The sequence below is a fragment of the Mus pahari genome, chromosome 3 (genome assembly GCF_900095145.1).
Source record: "Mus pahari chromosome 3, PAHARI_EIJ_v1.1, whole genome shotgun sequence".
Taxonomy (NCBI): Eukaryota; Metazoa; Chordata; class Mammalia; order Rodentia; family Muridae; genus Mus; species Mus pahari.
The window spans coordinates 44,842,944-44,864,562 of NC_034592.1; the positions used below are offsets into that span (position 1 = coordinate 44,842,944).

Consider the following 21,619-nt stretch of genomic DNA (forward strand, 5'->3'; position numbering starts at 1 on the left):
GGTTCTTCATCAAATCACCCATCCACAAATGCCCTGTAGGGTGATGGATGAAAGGTAGGAAGCATGGGGGCAAAGATCCTTTCACAGTCCTAAAGAGAAGTTCCACATCCACTTCTGGTCAGCTCCTGACTCTTTCTACCGAGCTGACCATGGACAGGAAGCTCGCTGTCAAGTACTGCAGAGATAGCGCCCTGCTTTTCAGAGTGCTTTGCTATATTTCACTACGTACATGATCACATTTGAAACTGACATCTCCGGAAAAGGCAGAGCAGGGTCACCGGCCACACTCTCCGATGACATGAAAATGGTGCAGTTGTTGGCACCGGCTGTGTGGATGTTTAGCTTATGTTTTTCGCCTTTTTCCGTATAGCTACTGGTCCATGCATTGCTAATAGACATTTTTAGCTCCTCCCCTACCCCTTTACTCCCACCCCAGCCAGAAGAGCACCATACAAAGAGTCTATATGTCCTACAAGTAGTCCTATTCAATTTAATCCCCATTTACCATAAAATGCCATTAAATGGTACGAATTCTTAGTTTCAATAAAGGGGTTGGAATTCAATGACGTACACAGCATTTCTTGTAGAGCTAATAGTTAATGTCTACAAAATATACATTTCCTCTTCTATGGATAAGGTTTAGAACTCAATTACTGCAACCCATTGTCATAGAGTAATCTTAATAAAGTCATGAAAATGCTTGGACAAAAATGAATATACATTTAATAGTTAAAAAATGTTTCACCTAAATGAAAAATAACAGAAATCTTTCCATTGATACTGTTAACATGATAATTGGACAAAATTCTGTAAATCTCGGTATTTTGGAATCTGGAGACACCAAGATAGCCATGAATTTGAGAGCAGCTTGAGCTACAATGTGAGTACGGAACAAGCTATATCTCAAACCAGAAGCACAAAGAAATATATAAACAAAGTAAAAAGCAAGAAGGGGCAAAGCACTTTCCTTGGAGACAGTAAGTCTTTTCTTCTACAGCCTCCATTAGCCAAAATATTAGAGGTTCCCAATTGTGTAAAAACACAAGAAAGAGAAACTAAATGAACACAAGTCAGAATGTAAAATTTTAAAATGACTATAGGACACTAGAACTATACACCGTCTTCACAATCTTGATGTAAGATCAATTAACAAAATTTCCTTTTTCACTGAGGAGAAATCAACATTTACAAATTGGGATATTAAAATGCCATTCATGCCAACAAATGACTGGTCTAGTTTGAGTCCCACACACCCACCCCTGAAGGCCCATGTCCTACACTGCCTCAGTGATCAGGAAGTGAAGGCAGGATAGCCCAGAGTAAAACCAAATATGACTGGCATTAAAAAAAAAATCGATGAAATCATTCCAATGTTCTGATGTATTCATAGACGCGTGTGTAGTTCAGTCAGCATCAGAGCAGATGCCTACAGCAGCTGTTAGGAGCCATGCGGACACCCACAGGCAAACACTAATCAGGGGAGAGTCTAGCTCGGAGGTCTCCATCAAGTCCCTCCCCTTGGAGCTCTGGGAACTGTCCTTTTTATTATTATTATTTTCTTTTTAGTAGTAAGCATAATGGTGGTTTTTTTTTTCTGTTTTAACTTTTTTATTTATTTTTTTACGCTTCAGATTTTATTCCCCCTGCCCCCTGTCTAACCTTCAACTTTTCCACATCTCATACTTCCTCCCCAAACCCTGTCTCCAGGAGGATGTCCCTATCCCGCACCCTCCACCCTACCTGGCCTTTAAACTCCCTGGGGCCTCCAGTCCCTTGAGGGTTAAGTGGAACCCTCCTTAAGTTGAGGAAGAATTGTAGGAGCAAGAGGGGTTGAGGTCACAGGGAGATCATAGCCTTGGTCTTAGGAATCCACTGAACAGGGCTCATAGGGGCTCACAGAAACCGAAGCTGCTGCCTCAATGCTTGTGTGGGTTTGCTCTAGGTCCTCTGCATGTATGCTGTGGTTGTTGGCTTGGGCTTCAGGGAGACTCCTGACAGTCAGACTGGGGGTGTATGTGACTCTTTTGCCTGCTCTTGGGATCCTTTTCCACCTACTAGGTTGCCTTGCCCAGCCTTGATGTGAGTGTTTGTGCCTGCTCTTATTGTACCAAGTTCCAGCAAGCCCTTGGGAGACTAGCTCTTTTCTGGGGGCAGGCAGGAGTAGGAGAATGGGTTTGAAGGGAAAGAAAATAATGGAGGGACTGAGAGGAGGGGAGAGAGGGAAAGCTGTGCTGAGAATGTATTATATGAGAGTAGAATATTTTTAATGACAAAACAATCACATTGAAGATTTTAGTAAACTCGATGAAGTATTCTTAAGATGTATTCCCTGACAACAATGAAGCATGACTAAGAGTAACTGGAGAACAAAATAAATGGGAAAACATACTATGTTCATAGATCAACACTGTTAACATGACTATTTTCTCCACATTTTTCTATCCATTCAACCCAATTAATCAAAATCTCAGTATGTGTTTTGTAGAAATAATCAAACTGACTAAATGAAAATTATGTATAATACTCAAATCAGTTTTTTAAAACAAGTTAGAAGAGTCATCCATCCTAATTTCAATATTTATTAAAAACCTGTAATAATCAAGACAGTTCAAAGACAGTTCAGTTGTAGCCTATGCCACATAGCAAGTACATAGCACAAAGCATTCATAAATGTGCCCACTTAAATATATATACATGTATACACATATACACATGTATCTTCCTTATTTTCAACTTAAGTATCAAAAAACTCTATACAGAAAGGATAGAGCTTTTTTAAAAAAACATTGTTTTTATTTTATGAATAGAGATGTTTGTTTACATGTGTGCACTAAGTATGTACAATGCTCACAGGAGACAGAAAAGGGAGAAGATCCTTTTGAAATGGAGCTATAGAGGGATATAGGTTGCTCTGTAGATGCTAGGAACCAAATCAGAGTCTTCAGGACAAACAGCCAATTCTCTTAACCCATGAGCCATCTCTCCAACCCAAAGGCCAGAGGAGCTTTGAACAACTTGTGCTGGTTTTTGAAACCACTTTTCACCACATGGAAAAAAAATTAATTAAATTATACCTATCCCTCACCATTATGTGCTATGTCATTTTATACAAATTGAAACTGAACATAATGCTTAATGGAAGAACTAAAAAGAGCCAGTCAGTAGCAGTGCAGGCCTTTAGTCCTAACACTCAGGAGACAGAGGCAGGCAAATCTCTGTGTTCCAGGACCGCCAGGTTACACAGAGAAATCCTTTCTTGAAAGACAAACTTAGCAAAGAAACAAACAAAACTTCTTGATTAAAAAAATAACTAAATGAATTAGAAAAAAACAATTATATAATTTAATATCCAATATAATTTGTTTTTTTAAGTGCTTAGATTTTTGGATCAACATAAATGAGTTGTACACACTAAAAAAGTTCATTATGATTTTTCAGTGCATACCTATTAGTGCACAGATGAACTTCAATATCATGTTTACCACTTTAATAGTCACCTAAAAATTCTCAAAAGTACTACTATGGCACCTATTTCATGCTTCAGGAAACCCTATTTCAAGTATAACTTCATATCGTTCAACCTGGTAAGTGATAGTTGGCCCATGTCATGTGCTAAAGCCCCGACCGAAATGTGGGTTTAGATGGTATTTCCTCCCCCTGTCTTATACATAGCTTTCCTGGACTCCGTGATGATCTGAATTGTCATGGACATGCCCTTTCTTAGTTTACCTGAGGTCCAGAGGCATCCTAAAGTAAGGCTTTCTATATTATCAGTGACAAGATCCAAAAGGTGCAGGGGCTGAAGAGGGAAATCTATTGGCTGTAGCAGTAGCCTATCCTAGGGCCAAGGTTGGTCCATCAGCATTAGTACAGGACAGGACTGTACCAACATCTCTTCCAGGACAAGATGCTGCTATGCACTTGGGCATTCAAAGGGTTTTCGGTGGTTACAATGTACACTGTTAGGCCCCTCAGTCAGGAACCAGTCTTTCATTTTTTAACACTGCAGTGTTAGAGGGGCGGGGGGGGGGCGGTGATTTTATCATGACAAAGCATGCATGCTCGAGAAGTGCAGTTGGATGATGCCTAAGGGGTGTGTGACCATGTAAACGCCATGACACGTCTGTCATCTAAACACTCCCCGGTCCCTTCCCTTCTACTGGAGTAGGCCAATGGTCTTCTATGACTGTAGATTAGTTAGTTTCTTTTTCTTTTCTTTTTTTTTTTTTTTTATAAAAAGAACTCACAGAAACTTCTATTTTAGTTTAGGTCCATTAATTATGTCAAGAAGCTATAACTCATTTGGTCAAATTTCCCCCAAAATTATGACACTATTGTCACTATTTTGACAGTGATGTGCAATTTTAAACGTTTTTTTTTTTTTTTTTAAATCAACCTCAGTTAGACTCTAGAGAATTCCACCAGCTAAAAAACAAGAAGAACTGCAAAACACACATTTTTATCTTAGGAAACATTAGACAGTTTCATTTCTGCCATGCTATCATCTTCCAAAACCAAAATGAAATATAATTAGGAAAGAGTGTGCTTAAGCTACCGTCTTACCTGTAGGAAGGTGCAGTGTGATGTTGTTGCAGAAGTCTGTGAAGCAACATTCGGTTTTGGTCACATTGTTGGAACTGTGACAGAAGACCTGAGCATTTAATTCCGGGAGGGACACACACGATTTGATCACCTGCTCTTTCCCGTTGGTTAGCATGACAGAGGCCCAACATGCCCCTTCAGTTTGGCAGGTGAAGTTTGAAGAATCACACAAAAGACACACACACTTCAGTCCTGGAAAGAGGAAGGCAAGAAGTTTTAGAAGGCAGAAGATGGCAGAGGGAATTATATTGTGGTGCTTGAGAATAGAAATTCAGTCTTAACAAAACGTGAAGACGGGTTTTAAAATGTGATAAAGATGCCCTCTTGATCCCGTGCTTCATCAAACAGGGTACTCAATCATTCTTTGTATAGTTATTATAATTTATACAGCTGTCCCTATAGTTACTGTTTTCCGGGTCCGTGTTCTAAATCCTTCTTGAGCTCCATCAGTTTACTCCCAAATCGATAGCTCCTAAGAAATGCTAGGAAACAGTATCTCAGCAACAAGAGGAGCCTGCTGGCACAGCTTCCAGAACAATGACGAGAGGCGAGGGCCACTGCCACCCAACAAGCCAGCACACCCTGTTCACTTACTCTTCTCCAAACTTTTAAATGAATGTGCCCAACACAAAACAAATCCCAGAAATGCATAGGTCGAAAACCACTGATGATGCTTCTATTCTTTGCATCTCAAGGCTATGGTGGTTGCTGTAGGCACCTTTAAGGCATTGATTGATGAGCCATTCTACTTGCTCCCCCCACCCCCCATTCCCACTAAGGAATGTATTTTAGAATGGCAGCTATTCGAATGCAGACTTTAACCTTCAGACAATTTTTTAATGTGTACCTCAATTCCACTGAAGAAAACACATTGATAATAGAGTTTAATATAATGTTGACAATAAAACATTCAAAACATTGACATTGTTAAATTAATCTGTTTATTCACATATCATCTCAACATTCTTCTTAGCATACACGCTCATACTCTCACAAATATGTGCTCAAGTGGTTTGATATTTCTGTCTTGATATGAAATGTTGTCAGTAGTGTAGAGAGGTTGTAATTTATTCAGATTTTCGTTTCAAAAGATCATTTCTAAGCACTGCAATTCGTAGTATTTCTGTCATGACTTTAATGAATCTTTTTGTTAAATCATAACTGCCCCCCCAAATTATCGTAATATCCAGTGTTGTGCCATACAAACACTGGTAATAAAATTAGTCTTTAAATTTCTAATTACTAAAGCAAGACCCAATTTTATACTAATAAAATACTCAATTTATAAATGACTAATCACGAAAAAGTACCCTTTCTACCGATAGTAATGAGCTGTAGTAGTATCAGATATTTTAGGTTGGCTGAGATTCCACAGAGCCAGGTGTACAAAACCGAATGATTAAGAAATGTGTTAAGGAGGCAGCCATTAAAGGCTGAGGCTCACAACCAAAGAAACTAAAGCATGTTTTAAAATGGAGCACACTTTTAATCTCAACACTCAGGAGACAGAGGCAGATGGATCTCTGAAAATTCCAGCCCAGCAGGGATCCAGAGTAAACCCCTTACTATATCAGAATGATAACAGGCACGTTAAGTCAGTGTCCTTACACAGAAGAGTAACCATCTGAAGAGCAGCCTTTAACCCAGGTATCTCTGATCATGGAGTCATAGCATTTCCCAACGTGGCAAGTGTCTTCAGCACCTGATTGTGCAAGCTTCGCGATCCTGAACCTTATTTGGTCCCTCTGGGTCTCATCGGAAAGGTGCTAACTACAGTGACAACAGACTTCCTCACCCTGTTGCTATGGAGAGTAAATTAATCATATACATCCTTTGCACCCATTTCTGGTACATGGGAAATATGACACAAGCATTAGTAACAGCCTCTCCTGATACTCAAGAAAATAAACCTAGTTTTCTTACAGGAACCATCAGCCGACCTCCATCCTCCATGCAGGAGTAGCTACATGAAGCAGGATATACCAGCCACTTAACAGGTTTAACAAATAAATGGGTTTCTGCCAGTGGGACTGAGTGTCCTTGTGCTTTGCATGGGGTTTTTCTCTGATTCCACTAGTTTTTAGCATCTGGGAATAAGATATAAATCTAATGTAACAAACAAAAATAGCAATAAAGGAATAACAGCTCGTGTTGATCTGTCTTGTTTTGATAAATTTTAACACATTTCTTAAATTTTTACCACGGTGAGTGCAAACAAGAAAAAAAAATCTCTGCCTGGCTTTGGTCCTCACTTTCTGACTGACTTTGGGGAACAGCAGTGTCCATTGCAAATGAACCAAAGTAAGTATACTAGGTCCAGAAATCATGACATCCCCCGTGGAGGATGCACTATCTGCACTTGACAGATATGATGACTCTAAATTTACAATTTGCAAAAATCTGATATTATAAAGCATGAAAAACACTAGCCACTCTATGTCTGGTCTGTGCCCTCGTAAGTATGGGACTGGAAGTCAGTAGACTAGCCCTATGACATACTAATTCAAACCCTTTATCACTATAGTCATTCAAATCTTAAATTGTCTGGGCTAGAGAGCTGTCTCACCAGTGAAAAGTATTTGATTCTCTTACACAGGACCTGGATTCACTCCTTGCCACCCAAATGGACGCTCACGATTAACTGTAACTCCAGTTCCAATGTATCCATTGCCCTTTTCTGGTCTAACCTTCCCGGGCACCACATGTACATGGCGCCCAGACATACATGTAAGAAAAGGATGCATACATATGAAATAATAGAAAGACATCTCTCTTAAAAATCTTAGTTCTTTTGTTTCCAGGATGAGCTAAGCCAGGAAGTCAAAGCAGTCAACTGAGGGATGTAGGGCCCCACTGACTCAAAACAGCCTTCAGGATCTCATTTAAGCTGACTTCCTGCGCGTTTATCATGATGTACAATCCTCGGGGCAACTTGGTTGTCAGTATCTGCATTTTACACATATGAAATGAGGCACAAAAAAAAAAAAAATCAAGTAATTGACTGAATATAACAACCTTTAGCCTACACAAGCAATCTTGTTTCTGTCCCACCAAAGCTGCCATGGTGACAAGAACTAGTCTTGTCACCCCACTAGTTTCTAGGTGCTAAATAAAATACAATATTAATATAAGAGAAAAAATTAATTAATATCAATATTATTGATATCTGGAATTTTGATCTGCATTATTTCAATGAAATTTAAGACCAGGTAGATATTTTTCTATCTACCAGTTTACTGGCAGGATGCGTAGTCAAATAAAAATCAGTAGCATATGTCTTACAGCTAGAACAAATATCTAAATTATTTGTTCTAAATTACTTATCGAAATTCTGCATTAAGTAGGCCTCTGTGGATCTCCCAACTACATCCCTTATATTTCTTCTCAAATCACTGACTGGGTCCTTATAAAAATTACTATATAGTATTTCTTACTAAGGAATGATCTGCATTTTTCCCCCATTTCTTAAGAAGCTATATAATTTCTGTCAGTTTAAAATAAAAGTTACAAAGCAAGATAATAGAGACCATAGAGAAGACACAGAAAACAACACCTCTCTTTAAACCTTGCATAATAGAAAACGCTGACAAAATTGAGGATTGTTAATGGTAATGGTTTCAAACATCTGTTCAATGTCCCCACTTACTCCAGGTCAGTTAGCAGACTTCTGCACTGACAAGAAACGTACTGCAAATTAAATGAGACCTACAATGCAAGCATAATACATGCCATATTCTGTCTCTCCTCTCTGACTTCTCACCAATCCTCTATGTAGTTGCACTTGTATAATTAGAGAATATTTACATCAACCATCCTCAACACAGAACCTTAAGCTGCCAATTAAAATGGGAGTTGCCATTATTGATTTGATTTATGCTTCCCTATTTTGCTTTTTTAAACCTGATGCTAATTGAGTCAGTTCTTCTAGAGTATTCCATGGCAGGATAAATCTGGTCGTTAGCAGATAGCAGCCCCTCCTTGTGGTTCTCTATCGTATACTTTCCCTTACAATGTACTTAAGTCATATGGTATAAGACATCAAATGAAGTTGAAGAAAGAGGCAATTATCCATAATAAGGAGGTCTATTAGACCTTTCCCCAACATGAGGACTGCACTTTTCTCCAGTCTCTTCCCACCCCTTTAATTATCTCCCTTTTTCTCCCTCTTTGCCAATTAGTCTATAAAAGCCAAGACATCTGTTACCCAAAAGACATCTGTTACCCACATCTACCAAAGGATGTGCACATTCCTTATCAAACAGAAAGTAAATTTTCATCATTTTTACACATGATGACTAGCACACCCTGTTGACCAAAGTGTAAAAATTATTAGGCTACAAAGTGTGTGTGTGTGTGTGTGTGTGTGTGTGTGTGTGTGTGTGTGTGTGTGTTGTGTCTTTAGATCCTATGTCATTAAAAAGACAATTTTTTGACAAATAATTTGGGATAGTCCTTTCAGTATTATCAGATTTATCTTACCCGTTTCCTACATTTTGAGACCACGTGCTAAACTATGTAGTGACCACCTCGAACATCTGACTCCATACTCAACACCTCTTTCCCCAATAATTAGTTTACTTTGTCCACTAGCTCCACTTTTAGCCCAGGCTATCAAGCCCGGTTTTCTTTTTTAATTGAGAGTGTGTTTTCGATGTGACCTGCTGAATGATTAATCTTCTCATCATTTGTAGGCTTCTGAAATAAGAGGGGGAATAGTCCAAGCTCATCAAACAGCTGAAAGTGCACAGGAGCGACACAGGGCAAGTGGCAGTGGAGACTCTGAACGGATTTCCCCTGTTGCCCTGTCCTGCCTCCTTTTAGACTGATCTTACTATCTTACTACACTTCCCAGGCTAGTGCTGGATTTAGGGAATTCTCCTGCCTCAGCCTCCCAAGGGCTTGGACTATAGGCACATACAACCACATCTGGCTTTGCCTTCCTTACTGGTAAGGAGAAAACAAGACTGAAAAAGAAAACAGTGTTAAAGAAATGTGGGCAACATAAACGCATCACTTTGGCTTAAAGGGCTTTTAATACAGACTCATCACATAGAAACTCTATTTGTTGGGCTATCTCTGAGAAAATGTTCTTTTGCGCAATGTGGCAGTTATATCTCTAACTCAGGAAGCCACGCCCTGCTTGCTCAGAAGCAATGCAATGCCTGCCACGAGTGAGCCCATCTGGAAAGCCTGAAGCCTGATTTAACTTCTAGCCATGAAGCTCAGGAAGAGCCTGGCCATTTGGAGTTCCTCAGTGGAAACACAGTATTTAATAAAAAGTGATTAACTGCTAGGTCCCAGGCTTAGTCAAATTTCTTAGTCTCTCCCAGACCCCACCAGGGGTCCTAGTTTCTATTGCTGTGAGCTTGTATCATTATCTTGGTGTAAGGGCCTTAGCAATACTTATCTGTGATGGATAGGAAGAGAGCACTGATGTTGAAACATACGTGTACCCAAAGAGGGCAAGGTTGATCCTTTCAAGTCACACGAATGTTTCAGGTAGTGTGAGAGCCCTCCTGTTTCACCATCCATTCTAACTTCTCTGGTCAATGTTAAAGACCATCTACCTAGTAAAAGAGTGACATTAAATGAGAAGATATTGTTCTTTCCATTCTCTGCAAGTTTTAAGGAAATAAAGGGGGGGGGGAGGATGGAAATCTGAAGGCGTTGCAGGCTCTGTGAGAGATATGAGATATGTTAACCCTTGAATCACACATGGTATACCCACTGTCATCCATCACACACCCAAGACCAAAGGCAGCTCGTGCGTTCCTCACCCAGTATTCTGACGACCCCAGATTCTCTCACGCAGAAAGAAAAATGTTTCTGAATAATGTTTCAAAATATAATGTGTAAATAAGGCCAAAGTGTGTTGTTTACTTATTGCCTCAAAGTTGTCACAAGGCACAGAAAAGATCATTATGGTGACATGAGACCATAATGCAATTTAAAAACCAGAAAGTTCTCATTTGCATGTTTTGGCTTATCAGCATAGATTCTTTTCAAGGATCTGTCTCAAAAAGATTAGAGTATTAGCCTCATAGATCTGACAACATGCCACATACAGAAATCAGCAATTAGGGGGTAGTTCCTAGTTAGCCAATATGTGACAAAAATTTTTGTGTGGATTCTATTAAAATATTCCTTAAAATAAGTGAATACAAAGTAGAAATGTTAGATGGGAAGATGGCAGTCCACTCCTTCAGATCATTGAAAGTTGGACACCAAATGGGCAACAGGCTGGGTAGCCAGGGTGGGACCTGTGTGGTGACTGCAGAATAATCTAAATACTTTTCCCCTTAGAGAGGGCACAAACTTTCTTGAGTCTCTTGACCAAGTCTCCGTTTTGTAGTGGTCTTGTATAACAGGAAATACCCCATCTGGAGTAGCTCATCAGAAAGCACGAGCATCCTCACCAGGAGACACCGTTCCTCTGACACACTCTTAGGGTAGCAATTACTCTCCCTCCATCCTTTAAAATGTACTGTCAGCTGCGCAGGATACCGGCAATGCTCAGTAGTCTCCCGGCACGTTTAGAATAAAGTAAGTCAACAATGCTAGAGGCCCACAGGCTAAAAGTCTGAGCTCTTGCCGCCTTTTTAATGTTAGGTTCAGATCTCTGGTCTCCTTTGTATGTCTCATAAAGTGACTCCTCCCGCCCTTGCCTTCGTGTCCCCTTCACCCGAAGCCCCTCTCCCCTTCCTTCTAATTCTTCAGGCCTCAGCTCACCTGGGTCAAATCTCCCCGAATCCCAACCACTACCACCACCACCAATCAGGAATCTGTTCCTTGCTTCTCTTGGTTCTTCCCACAAATCTAAAACTAGTTTATTTATTGTATTTCTCCCAGAATAATGAAAACGTTACAAAGCGTGATACCTTCTCCATTTCTGCCCAAGCACATTGGCACCTACAGAGGGGGTGGGGGGTAGGGGTGTCTCACTGTATGATACTGGTGTGATAGAAGTGGGCTGAACTATAAGGAGTAGGCTGGACTACAGAGGTGGGCTGGACTATAGGAGTGGGCTGAACTATAGAAATGGGCTGGACTATAGGGGTGGGCTGGACTACAGAGGTGGGCTGGACTACAGAGGTGGGTTGTACTATAGAGATGGGCTGGGCTACAGAGGTGGGCTGGACTACAGAGGGGGACTGGACTACAGAGGGGGGCTGGACTACAGAGGGGGGCTGGACTACAGAGATGGGCTGGACTACAGATGTGGGCTGGACTAAAATTTGTAGAAAATTGAAAACTACATACGCATTCAGAGCTAAAAACCATACAACCTATAGTTATTTTTGTCATCACGTGTTTTCTTCCAGTCTTACACACGAGTTGTTCGTACGTGAATCCATTAACACAACTTAAGTGCTGCTCCTACATTCATTTTTTTCGTTGATGTCACAACATTGTCTTTGTTATGATCATCGAGTGGAACGCATAGCGCTGTCATCACTGAACATGGAAGTAGACAGCATTTTCTTATTTTTAAGCATTTTGATTGTTTTCAGTTTTTGCAAATAAGTAACTGCATTGAGCCTTTCCTAGGCAGGAGTCACAGACTGGAATTACAACATTAGACATTCTTGAAAGCTATTGTGAAAGGACTTTCCAGTTAAAGTTTCCACTGGTGTTGTATGAAAGCACCACAGGATGAGCGTCAGCGTTTGGTCTCCTGCAATCTAAATAAGAAGACACGTGACAGTTGTAGCTTATACTAACCTTCCCTTCCCAGCTAAAGGAGTTAAACCTGTTTTGTTTTCCAAATATTTATTTGGTTTCCTGTTGGGTAAGATTTTAGTTGATTGTGCTTCATCTCCTGTGAATCTTAAATTTTTTTCTAACTTGTAAGAGCATTTGTAAAGATGGAAGCCCTCATCACTTCCCCACTTCATAGGCCTGCTTTTTCTTAACCCTGTCTTTCTTCTTTTCTTCTTCTTCTTCTTCTTCTTCTTCTTCTTCTTCTTCTTCTTCTTCTTCTTCTTCTTCTTCTTCTTCTTCTTCTTCTTCTTCTTCTTTCTCCTCCTCCTCCTCCTCCTTCTCCTCCTCCTCTTCCTCCTCCTTCTTCTTCCTTTTGGTTGGTTGGTTGGTTGTCTCTTGCCATGCTGGGGAAAGAAGCCCAAGAATTCTAACAAATGCATGAGTAGCATGCATGAGTAGTTGACTTTTTGGTTTTATAATTCTCTTCTTGTCAAAAACAAATACAGCAATATGCATGCTATTGAAATGAAAGTAACTTACCCATAATTCTCATATTCCCAAAATGACTACTGTTATTGGCGGTCTCCAAATCTCTCTGGATCGAGTTCATATTTACTTACAGGTAAACTCAGGTTTTACTTGAAATTTCTCCCTTCTCTTAAACCTTGGCAAATCTTCTCTCTGGATATGTTCAGTATTTTCTTCCAATTTACTAATAGTCAAGGACAGTTAAATTTTACATGTATATGGAATTGTTATGTGTATTGAACATTTTGGTAATACATGTTTCTCTTTAGCACATTCGAAGTGATTTTTTAAAAAATCTTTAAGCATTAAAAGGTCTTTAAAATTATTTTTTTGCCATAGCCCAAGCCCTGGATTAAGGAAGAGAAAAGGGGGGGGGGGACAGAGGTTAATAGCATGCCTTAAAGGACTTTTGCCCACTAGGTGTAAGGGCTGGTGTGTTACAGCAAGCATGCTTGAATACAGGCTGTTGGAACACCGAGGTGGGGCACTGCTTCAACCAACTAAAGCTGGGGACAAGAAACTCAAGGCAACTGGACTGGGACCCGGAAAAGCTTCTTTGCAGCCAGCTCTGCCATTGTCAGACAGCCAGGAAAACCACAGCAGCCGGGGAAACCGCCGCAGCCCTCGCCCACCAGACGGGCATGGAGTGTCTCGCCTGCCCCCTCCCTGTCAGCGGCTTCTGTCACTCCCACTCTCCAGCTGGAAGAGACTCCCAGCTTGCCGCCCACCCCAACGCCACCTCCGGTGTCCCAGTCACCAGCCTCCACGGGAGGCCCTAGGACCTGTGCCACGGGGAATGTTCAATCCTTTTCCCTGGCCTGCAAAGAGAGGCTCCGAGCCTCCTGGACGCGAGCCGCCTGCGCCGGTCTGGTCACCAGCCATGTAGGGCACTGCAGAACACCTCTTTGTCCCCACCTCACAAACTTCAGGCTTGCTTTCTTTGTCTCCTACCTCAGAGCCCAGCCAAGGGGGACTTACTGCAGGGATGGGATGATTTTGGGGGCATCTGGGTACCACCTAGTGGCTGCAGAGGCAGTATGCAGGTCAATGGGCCACTATTTACACTATGGTGGCCTCTACTCAGATCATGAACAATAAAATATCATATACCAGATTTCCCTTGGTTGAAACCTTAGAATCCTACCACTGCAGTGTGAGCTACATGTGCTTTGGAAAACCGCTTCTTCTCACTTATGTCCCCAACCAAGTAAGGTGGGACATGCATCTCAGAAATAAGGATGTTCTAAGTCCAAGATCAAGGGATAACCTTTGGAAATTTTCAAATGCCAAAACTAACTATCCTTTAAAATGTTAAATTTATTTCAATTTCTTATTTTCAAATACAAGTTGATGAAACAAAATTTCCCAGTAAAGGCTCTGTCAGAAGTAGGGTACAAATCCTGTTTTTTGGTCAGCCTAAACCTTTATGTTGCTTTACCATGACTTAGAGGATAGTGTGTGTGTGTGTGTGTGTGTGTGTGTGTGCACGTGCGTGCATTTATATGATACATATATACATATATATGTATATATAAACTATTAGAGAGCAGAAATAATCATATGTGCTTTAATTGATGATAAATTGTGGATTACAAGTATACCAATATACAATTTTAATATTGTTTCCATGGAAAATAATCAGCAATTAATGTCCACTCTAGCAGAATGCACTTTCAAGCAAGAGCATGTACTATTGCATGGGAGAGTGAACATATATAAAGAAAGCAGCATTTCAGGAGTCCTGTGCCAGCCAGGATAGGCAAAAGCTAAATTAGATGTAAGATTCTAAGCCTAGCTTTAGTCATATAGTCTTTTAAGATGATGTCTCAACCAATCACTCTGAGAAAGTATTCTTCGATGTTCATGAATGCTCCCTTCAGGTCTATGGTGGTTTGAAAAGGGATGGCCCCCACAGACTCACATGTTTGAAAGCTTGGCCCACAAGGCGTAGCACTATTCAGAAGTGTGGCCTTGTTGGAGGAAGTGTGTCACTATGGAAGTGGGCTGTGAGGTCTTATACATGCTTAGGTCTGCCCAGTGGGATAGACTCCTTCTTGCTGCCTACAGATCAGATGTAGAAATATTGGCTCCTCGAGCACCACATTTGCCTGCCATGGTGGGAACACGATGATGATAATGAACTTAACCTCTGAAACTGTAAGCCAGACCCAATTCCCAATTTCATCTCTCTCTCTCTCTCTCTCTCTCTCTCTCTCTCTCTCTCTCTCTCTCGGAGTTGCCATGGTCATGGTATCTCTTCACAGTAATGGAAACCCTAACTAAGACAAGGTCTAAGATTCTGCAACTATAAGAGATGAGTGCTTCATACAATTGTATCTGGTATCACCATACCATGAGAGCAGTACATGTGTGTGAGAATACACTCAGAGAATCAAGGACATTCCATGTTGGAACCACGGGTTAGGAAGAATTATGTTCCAGAGAGTTTGCCCTGACCAGGCTGAGCCTAACCATCAGAATTCATCATTTGGAGGTCTCTGGCGTCACGAGGGTCACCACCTGATACTTTCTCCAGTGAAGTGTAGAGAACCCAAGAACCAAATGGGAGAGGACCCCAAGAGTGGGGATACACTGAGAAGAGGAGTGTGTGGCATATCCAGTGGGCTTGAGAAAGCTGGAGCCCAATCCTAAATTAATAATAAGGACAGTAAGAAGACTAATGAATGTCTGTCTTGCTTCAAAGAAGAAATTAAAATTGTAAAGGAGAGGCAAATGATCAATTGGTAATTAATCGTTAAATTCCAGGGCTGGAGGAAGTAGTCCTCAAGAGTTCTCAGGGGCTTCACTTATTGAAATCTTCACCCTAGGAATGTGATGGAGACGTCACAATTCACATGTACACCCCCTGCAATGATCAAGAAGAGATGAGTCAAGAAATAACAGGGAGCTCTCGGAAGGAAGAAGTAGATCTAGCTAAGAAAAATGACAATGGAGGTGTCTTAGTTGGGGTTTTACTGCTACGAACAGACACCATGACTAAGGCAACTCTTACAAAGAGTTCAGAGGTTCAGTCCATTATCATCACGGTGGGAGCATGGCAGCATCCGGGTAGACATGGAAGGAGGAGGAGTTGGAAGTTCTACATCTTCATCTGAAGGCTGATAGGAGAAGACTGACTTCCAGGCAGCAAGGAGGTTCTTAAAGTCCATGCCCACAGTGACACACTTCCTCCAACAATGCTACACCTACTCCAACAAGTCCACACCTCCAAATAGTGCCATTCCCTGGGTCAAGCATATTCAAACCATCACAGGAGGAGCTAAAATGGGAAGAATAGGTCAAATAATTAGAGAAAAGTGTGTGTGTGTGTGTGTGTGTGTGTGTGTGTGTGTGTGTGTGTGTATGTGCGTGTACTGATCCTGTGTCTCTTTCAAATATTGACCCCAATGCTTATGGGTCTAGACTGGATACTCACAAGAATTTGTATAATGCAAAAAGAAAGGGCATCAGCTCCTGGCCCTATCTGCAAAGAAGATGGGTAGGAGTGGGAGCTGATGAGTGGGAGGTGAACTTCTTAAATCCGTAATTAAAAAAAATACTTCTAAAAATATAATTCTCAGACTTCTAGGGATGATCACAGACACTTTAGGAGATGAAGTTACATGGCTTCTCCTGGATTCTCTGTCTATCAACGTATCACTCAACATAATAACTGCCCTTGCCTAGAGATACACAGGCAAGAGAACAGAGGGGAAAAAAAATTGGAACTCTGCAAATGCTCAGGCTCTGTCTCAGCCAGAGAAAGTGGAACAGCTTGCCCTACATCGGTCTGCTTCTTTGGTATAAATGAATGTAAAACAGAAGTAATCAGGAAAAAACTAACAAACAAATAAAAACCCCTGTCTTCCTGTCTGTGTTGAGTTCAACTTGGTGAGAATTTCACCAGGTTTATTACTAAAGACAATGTGCCTTGAAAAACTTTCTTCCCATGATTGAAATCCTGAGCCCCTCTTAGACCAGCCCTGTAGCCTGAATAGGGACTGCTCCTCTCTAAACTGGTCTTCCACACTGCTGATAAGGAGGGAATTTATCCCACAGGGTTGTTTTGAAGATTAAATGATATAGACAATACATTTCATGTGTCTCAAATAATTAAAACTACAACTTTAATCCCCACCATTACAGATAGTGGGTTTCCAGCTCTTTGGTCAAGCCCCAAGCCTCGCTTCTTAAAATACAACTTTCAGAGCTCTGGCAAATCTTTCTAGTTTTGATTAATTCTTGCTTTTAGAGCCATACTACCATAAATTAAATAAAACCAGTGGTTCAAAAACAACAGAAATGCTACAAAATAATAATACCTGAGGGTAGAAATATCTGGAAAACTGACTCTCATACTCAATACTATACTAAAATTTCTCCTTCTCAATTAGTTGACTTCTCTTTTTAGATTTTACGAACATTTCCACTGAATAATGAACAAAGTATATGAACAAAAAAGAAAAAAAAAACCTGCCAATAATATGGAAAACGCAATCCCATTAATATTCAAGGAAGAAAGCAAATTCAAAGATCTAATCTTGATGTCAAACTAAAAATGATTTTATAAATTATAATAACTATAAATTGGTGGGAACTTAAGGCTCAGAGATCACTGCAGAGGAAGAGGCAAAAAAAAAAAAAAAAAAAAAAAAAAAAAGATTGTAGAAGACAAAGAAACAGGAAGTTTGCTCTAAGAGTTTGTCTTCCTAGAAATGGCAAAGGAGCTACACCCATAATGTCTCACCAACACAGCTGCCAAAACAAAGTCTGAACAATAACAAGCCCAATAGACAAGGTGACAGGGAGCAGGGAAGTCTCAGGAGGACCCCACCCCAGACAAAGAACTACTGGAAACAAGGATGATACTGAGAGCAGGAGAAATAGTCTTCCCCAGTGAGGAGCATGCCAATTGTTTATCCAATACCAAAGGGTCAGCCCTGAAAAAATGCACACAAGTAACATTTTACAGACACAGAAAGTTATAGTTATATATTTGGGGAGATATAGATAGGTAGATGGTAGATAGATAGATAGATAGATAGATAGATAGATAGATAGATAGATACATAGATACATAGATACATAGATACATAGATAGATACATAGATAGATACATAGATACATAGATAGATACATAGATACATAGATAGATACATAGATGCATAGATGCATAGATGCATAGATACATAGATACATAGTAGAGAAAGATGATATAGATATAGATACAGATAGAAGTAGATGATATAGAGATAGAGATAATGATAAAGATAGATGATACATACAGAGAGATATCTATAGATGTGTGTATATGTATGTGTACATGTATGTGTATGTAAATGTGTATGTGTATGTATAAATAACAAGTTTAAAAAAAAACAGGCCATGAATTTGAAGGAGACCAAGGTAGGCAGTACATGGAAGGAGCTAGAGAGAGAGTGGGGTGGGGTTAATGCTATTATATTAAAACCTTAAAGAATAAAATACATATATTTAAATCAGGAGATTTAAAATATAATCTTCATATGCAGTTCAATTAGGTAATTTTGAGATTGTATGTAGAAATCTTCTCTGAGACAAAATGATCACTTAGTTTATTTGGAATTTCTTGTCATTTATAAGACTAAAACATGAAAACAGGTGAAGTATTCCCAAGTCAAAATATTTTAAAAGATTTTGAAATGTAAATATTACAAAAGATCTTACCTTTTGGTAGTACGTAATTATCGAAGAACTTGCTGACTATAAATGTTTAAAGAGTACAATCATCAAACATATGCGCTAACACGGAGACTATGAGGAAATACCTCGAAAGCATGGTGCTCCCTGAGGCGTGAAGCTGAAGGGAACCTTCAACACACTCCTCTAACTCTCCATGGTGGACGCATACCAATACTGTAGTCAGATGTGAAGATGATTTTGTTAAAGTGATCCCTTGATCTGCCAAAGTAGTTTGCTCACATGGAGGAGCTGAAGATGTCATGGGGATGCCTTCCTTCAGCCGTGTTGAAGGTCTTTTATAATAGCCTTGGTAGCCGTCTGGGTGAACACCCACAGGCCCTGCTGCCATGCTGTCCCACCCCGCAGCCCCAAAACTGAAATTGGTACTCCAAAATCAGACTAGCATATTGAATGCAGGGCTGTCCATGATCTATCCAGATAGATGATCATCCCCAAATTCTCTCTTTCTCTGCGCAAACTTCTCTAATAATTCAGGCACAAACCAAATGCCAGCATAGCCTGAGGGGTCATCCTCCTGTCGTGACAATTGTCTTGGAGAGGGTTAGGACAGACCTGGTCACTTCTCTGCCTATAGAAGATAATCAAGAAAATGCTGACAGCCCGCTGTATGCATGATAATATAGTGAACGAGAGGACCAGTAACCTGACTCAGCAAAATGAGACTTGTTAAAGGCATTCCTGAGATTGCAGATACAAGCAAAAATCTCCGTAAGTAAGCCTTATGGTAGAGTTAATGGGGCAAGGGAACTCATGAGCTCCTAAGTGTTCCCTCCCCTGTCAAACCGAATGCTACCATTTCTAAAGCGACACAGGAGCAACACTACAATCACAAAGAGCTATGCCTACATACGGAGAGTCTGCTCTGCCCTCTCCTTTGACCATGTAAGGTGCCTGCATTGCAATCTCCTTTCCTAAGGGCACATGCTACTATATGCTAACTAATTAAATGTACTGCAATATATCCAAGATTGATTTAGGGGTGTTTTTTTTTTTCTACTTTGTATCATTTGACAAAGTGAAGATGAAACATGCAAAAAAGTGCTATGTGCGGAAAGTATTTACTTACAAAGGAACTTCTATGGCAAAATTGAATCAATAATTTATGATTTTAAAATATTTTATTTGTTTAATTAATATCACAAATGCATGTGGCAAAAATAATAATATAGCAAGGATTAAAATGAAAATTACATCTCCCTGGTCTCCTTCCCAGAGGCATCGTTTGGACTAATTGGTTGTTTCTTTTTCAGATACCCACACAGGGCCATAACATTGAGAACATACCGCTGTTTCTGATTATGGAGTTTGAAACATAGTCCCAAGCTCCTGATTTGTATATATTTGAAGTTTCTATGCACCCCTCACTTGGGAAGGAGAGTCGGGTATACTGAGGCAGAATTCACTTTTGGAGAACTCATTCCTTCTAGTGTACACAGTTGGTTAGTGGTACCTCAATTCCCTTTCCCAGGTCTCCTCCTTCCTTCAATATAATCCCTGCCTCTTCCTACCCAGCATCTGGCAAGCAGTGATGTGCTCTGGTCCTGAGTCTGCCTTCTCCATAATGCCAAGGAAATGCAGCNTTCTAAGACCGGTTTGTTTTGTTTTGTTTTGTTTTGTTTTGTTTTGTTTTGTTCACATTGCCTAAGGCATTTCACATCTTGAAGGCCTTGGGTTTCGTGTGAATAGAGGTATGAGTCTGTATATTCACTTGATAGTTAAAAGATGCCTGAATTTCTCCTGGTTTTTATGGATTAAAAAGTTATTTACAACAAGCATGAACATAAATATCTTCATGTGAAAAAAGTTTTGCTTCTCTCTGCCAAATATAAGACAGTGGAAGTGTTCTGTTGTATAGAAAGTGAATGCTTATATAAATTTCCAAAATGTTTGCCAAAACAGTTGCAACACTTTACATTCTAATCAACAATATATGCACATTCCAGATATTTGTATCTTTGAAAAAGTTCTTATTGGACCATATACTATTAAATTGTAAGCATCCTTTATATTTATATTGAATCCAAGTGCTTTACCAAGTAACTTATACTTTTAGTTGATTTGTAAGTTATAATTTGTTAGTGGATGGTACATTTAAGAAATGTTGCCTGTGCTAAGTTGCTAAGTTCAGAAGTGGTACCCTTTAGAGTTTGTCTGTAGTTTAGATTTTATTGTTAGGTCCTTGATGTATTCTGACAGTTTCAGACATGAAATTATGCTTTTAGGATTTGATTTGATTTGGTTTGATTTGGTTCGGTTTACTGATGACCAGATATTCCAGCATCACTTGTTTAAAAAAAAACAAAAAACAAAACAAAAAACAAAAACAAAAACAAAAAAAAAAACTTAACCTACTATTGAGCAGCATCCTCAGTGATTATTGTCAGCTTCCAAGCCCTGAAATTGGGTACCATACATGTTCCAACTTTGTTCTTTCTTTAAAATTTGAATAAAAATGGACCCCATAATCTCATATATTTGAATGCTTGGTTCCCAGCAGGTAGAATCGTTTGAGGAGTTTAAGGGGGTACGGCCATGTTGGAGGAGCATGTAGACTTTGAGGCTTCACAAGCCCATACAATTCCCAGCTAGCTCTTTCTGGCCCATGCTTGTGGACCAGATGTAAGCTTTCAGCCACTGCTATGTAGATGAAAATGTAGGCATGGCCTGGCAGCTAGCCTACCTGGCACACTGCACATCTAACAAGAAGCATGGCATGCCATGTTCCTGAAGTCAGAACCCTGAATTCTAAAGTGGCATAAGTACCCACCCAGTAGCTGACCTGCAGAGGAATCTGTACTCTCCACATCTACTTGAATGTGCCTCTTCTGCATAGAGATGCTATGATCACTCACGATCCATTATGAGGCTTCCACCGTATGAATGGTTGTTCACAATACAGCAGATGCTGTCCCCTGGAACGGTCTCCAGAGCGGTTTATCTCCGAACATCTTGCTGTCTTGTCACAGGACCCCTTTAATAACAGCACTGCTCCACTGTCAGGCCAGCATGTCTGCTGCCATGTTCACTGCTGATGGCCATGAAGCTC

At 40.2% G+C, this 21,619-nt stretch overlaps 1 protein-coding gene across 1 annotated transcript in view; it reads right to left on the reverse strand.

The window, feature by feature from the left end:
* Acvr1c (activin A receptor type 1C) overlaps window positions 1-21,619 on the reverse strand; it is a 78,489-nt gene that overhangs the window by 41,736 nt on the left and 15,134 nt on the right. The window contains exon 2 of the mRNA XM_021193346.2: window positions 4,564-4,794. Within this exon, the coding sequence (XP_021049005.1) occupies window positions 4,564-4,794 (231 nt within the window). The remainder of the gene's footprint in view (window positions 1-4,563; window positions 4,795-21,619) is intronic.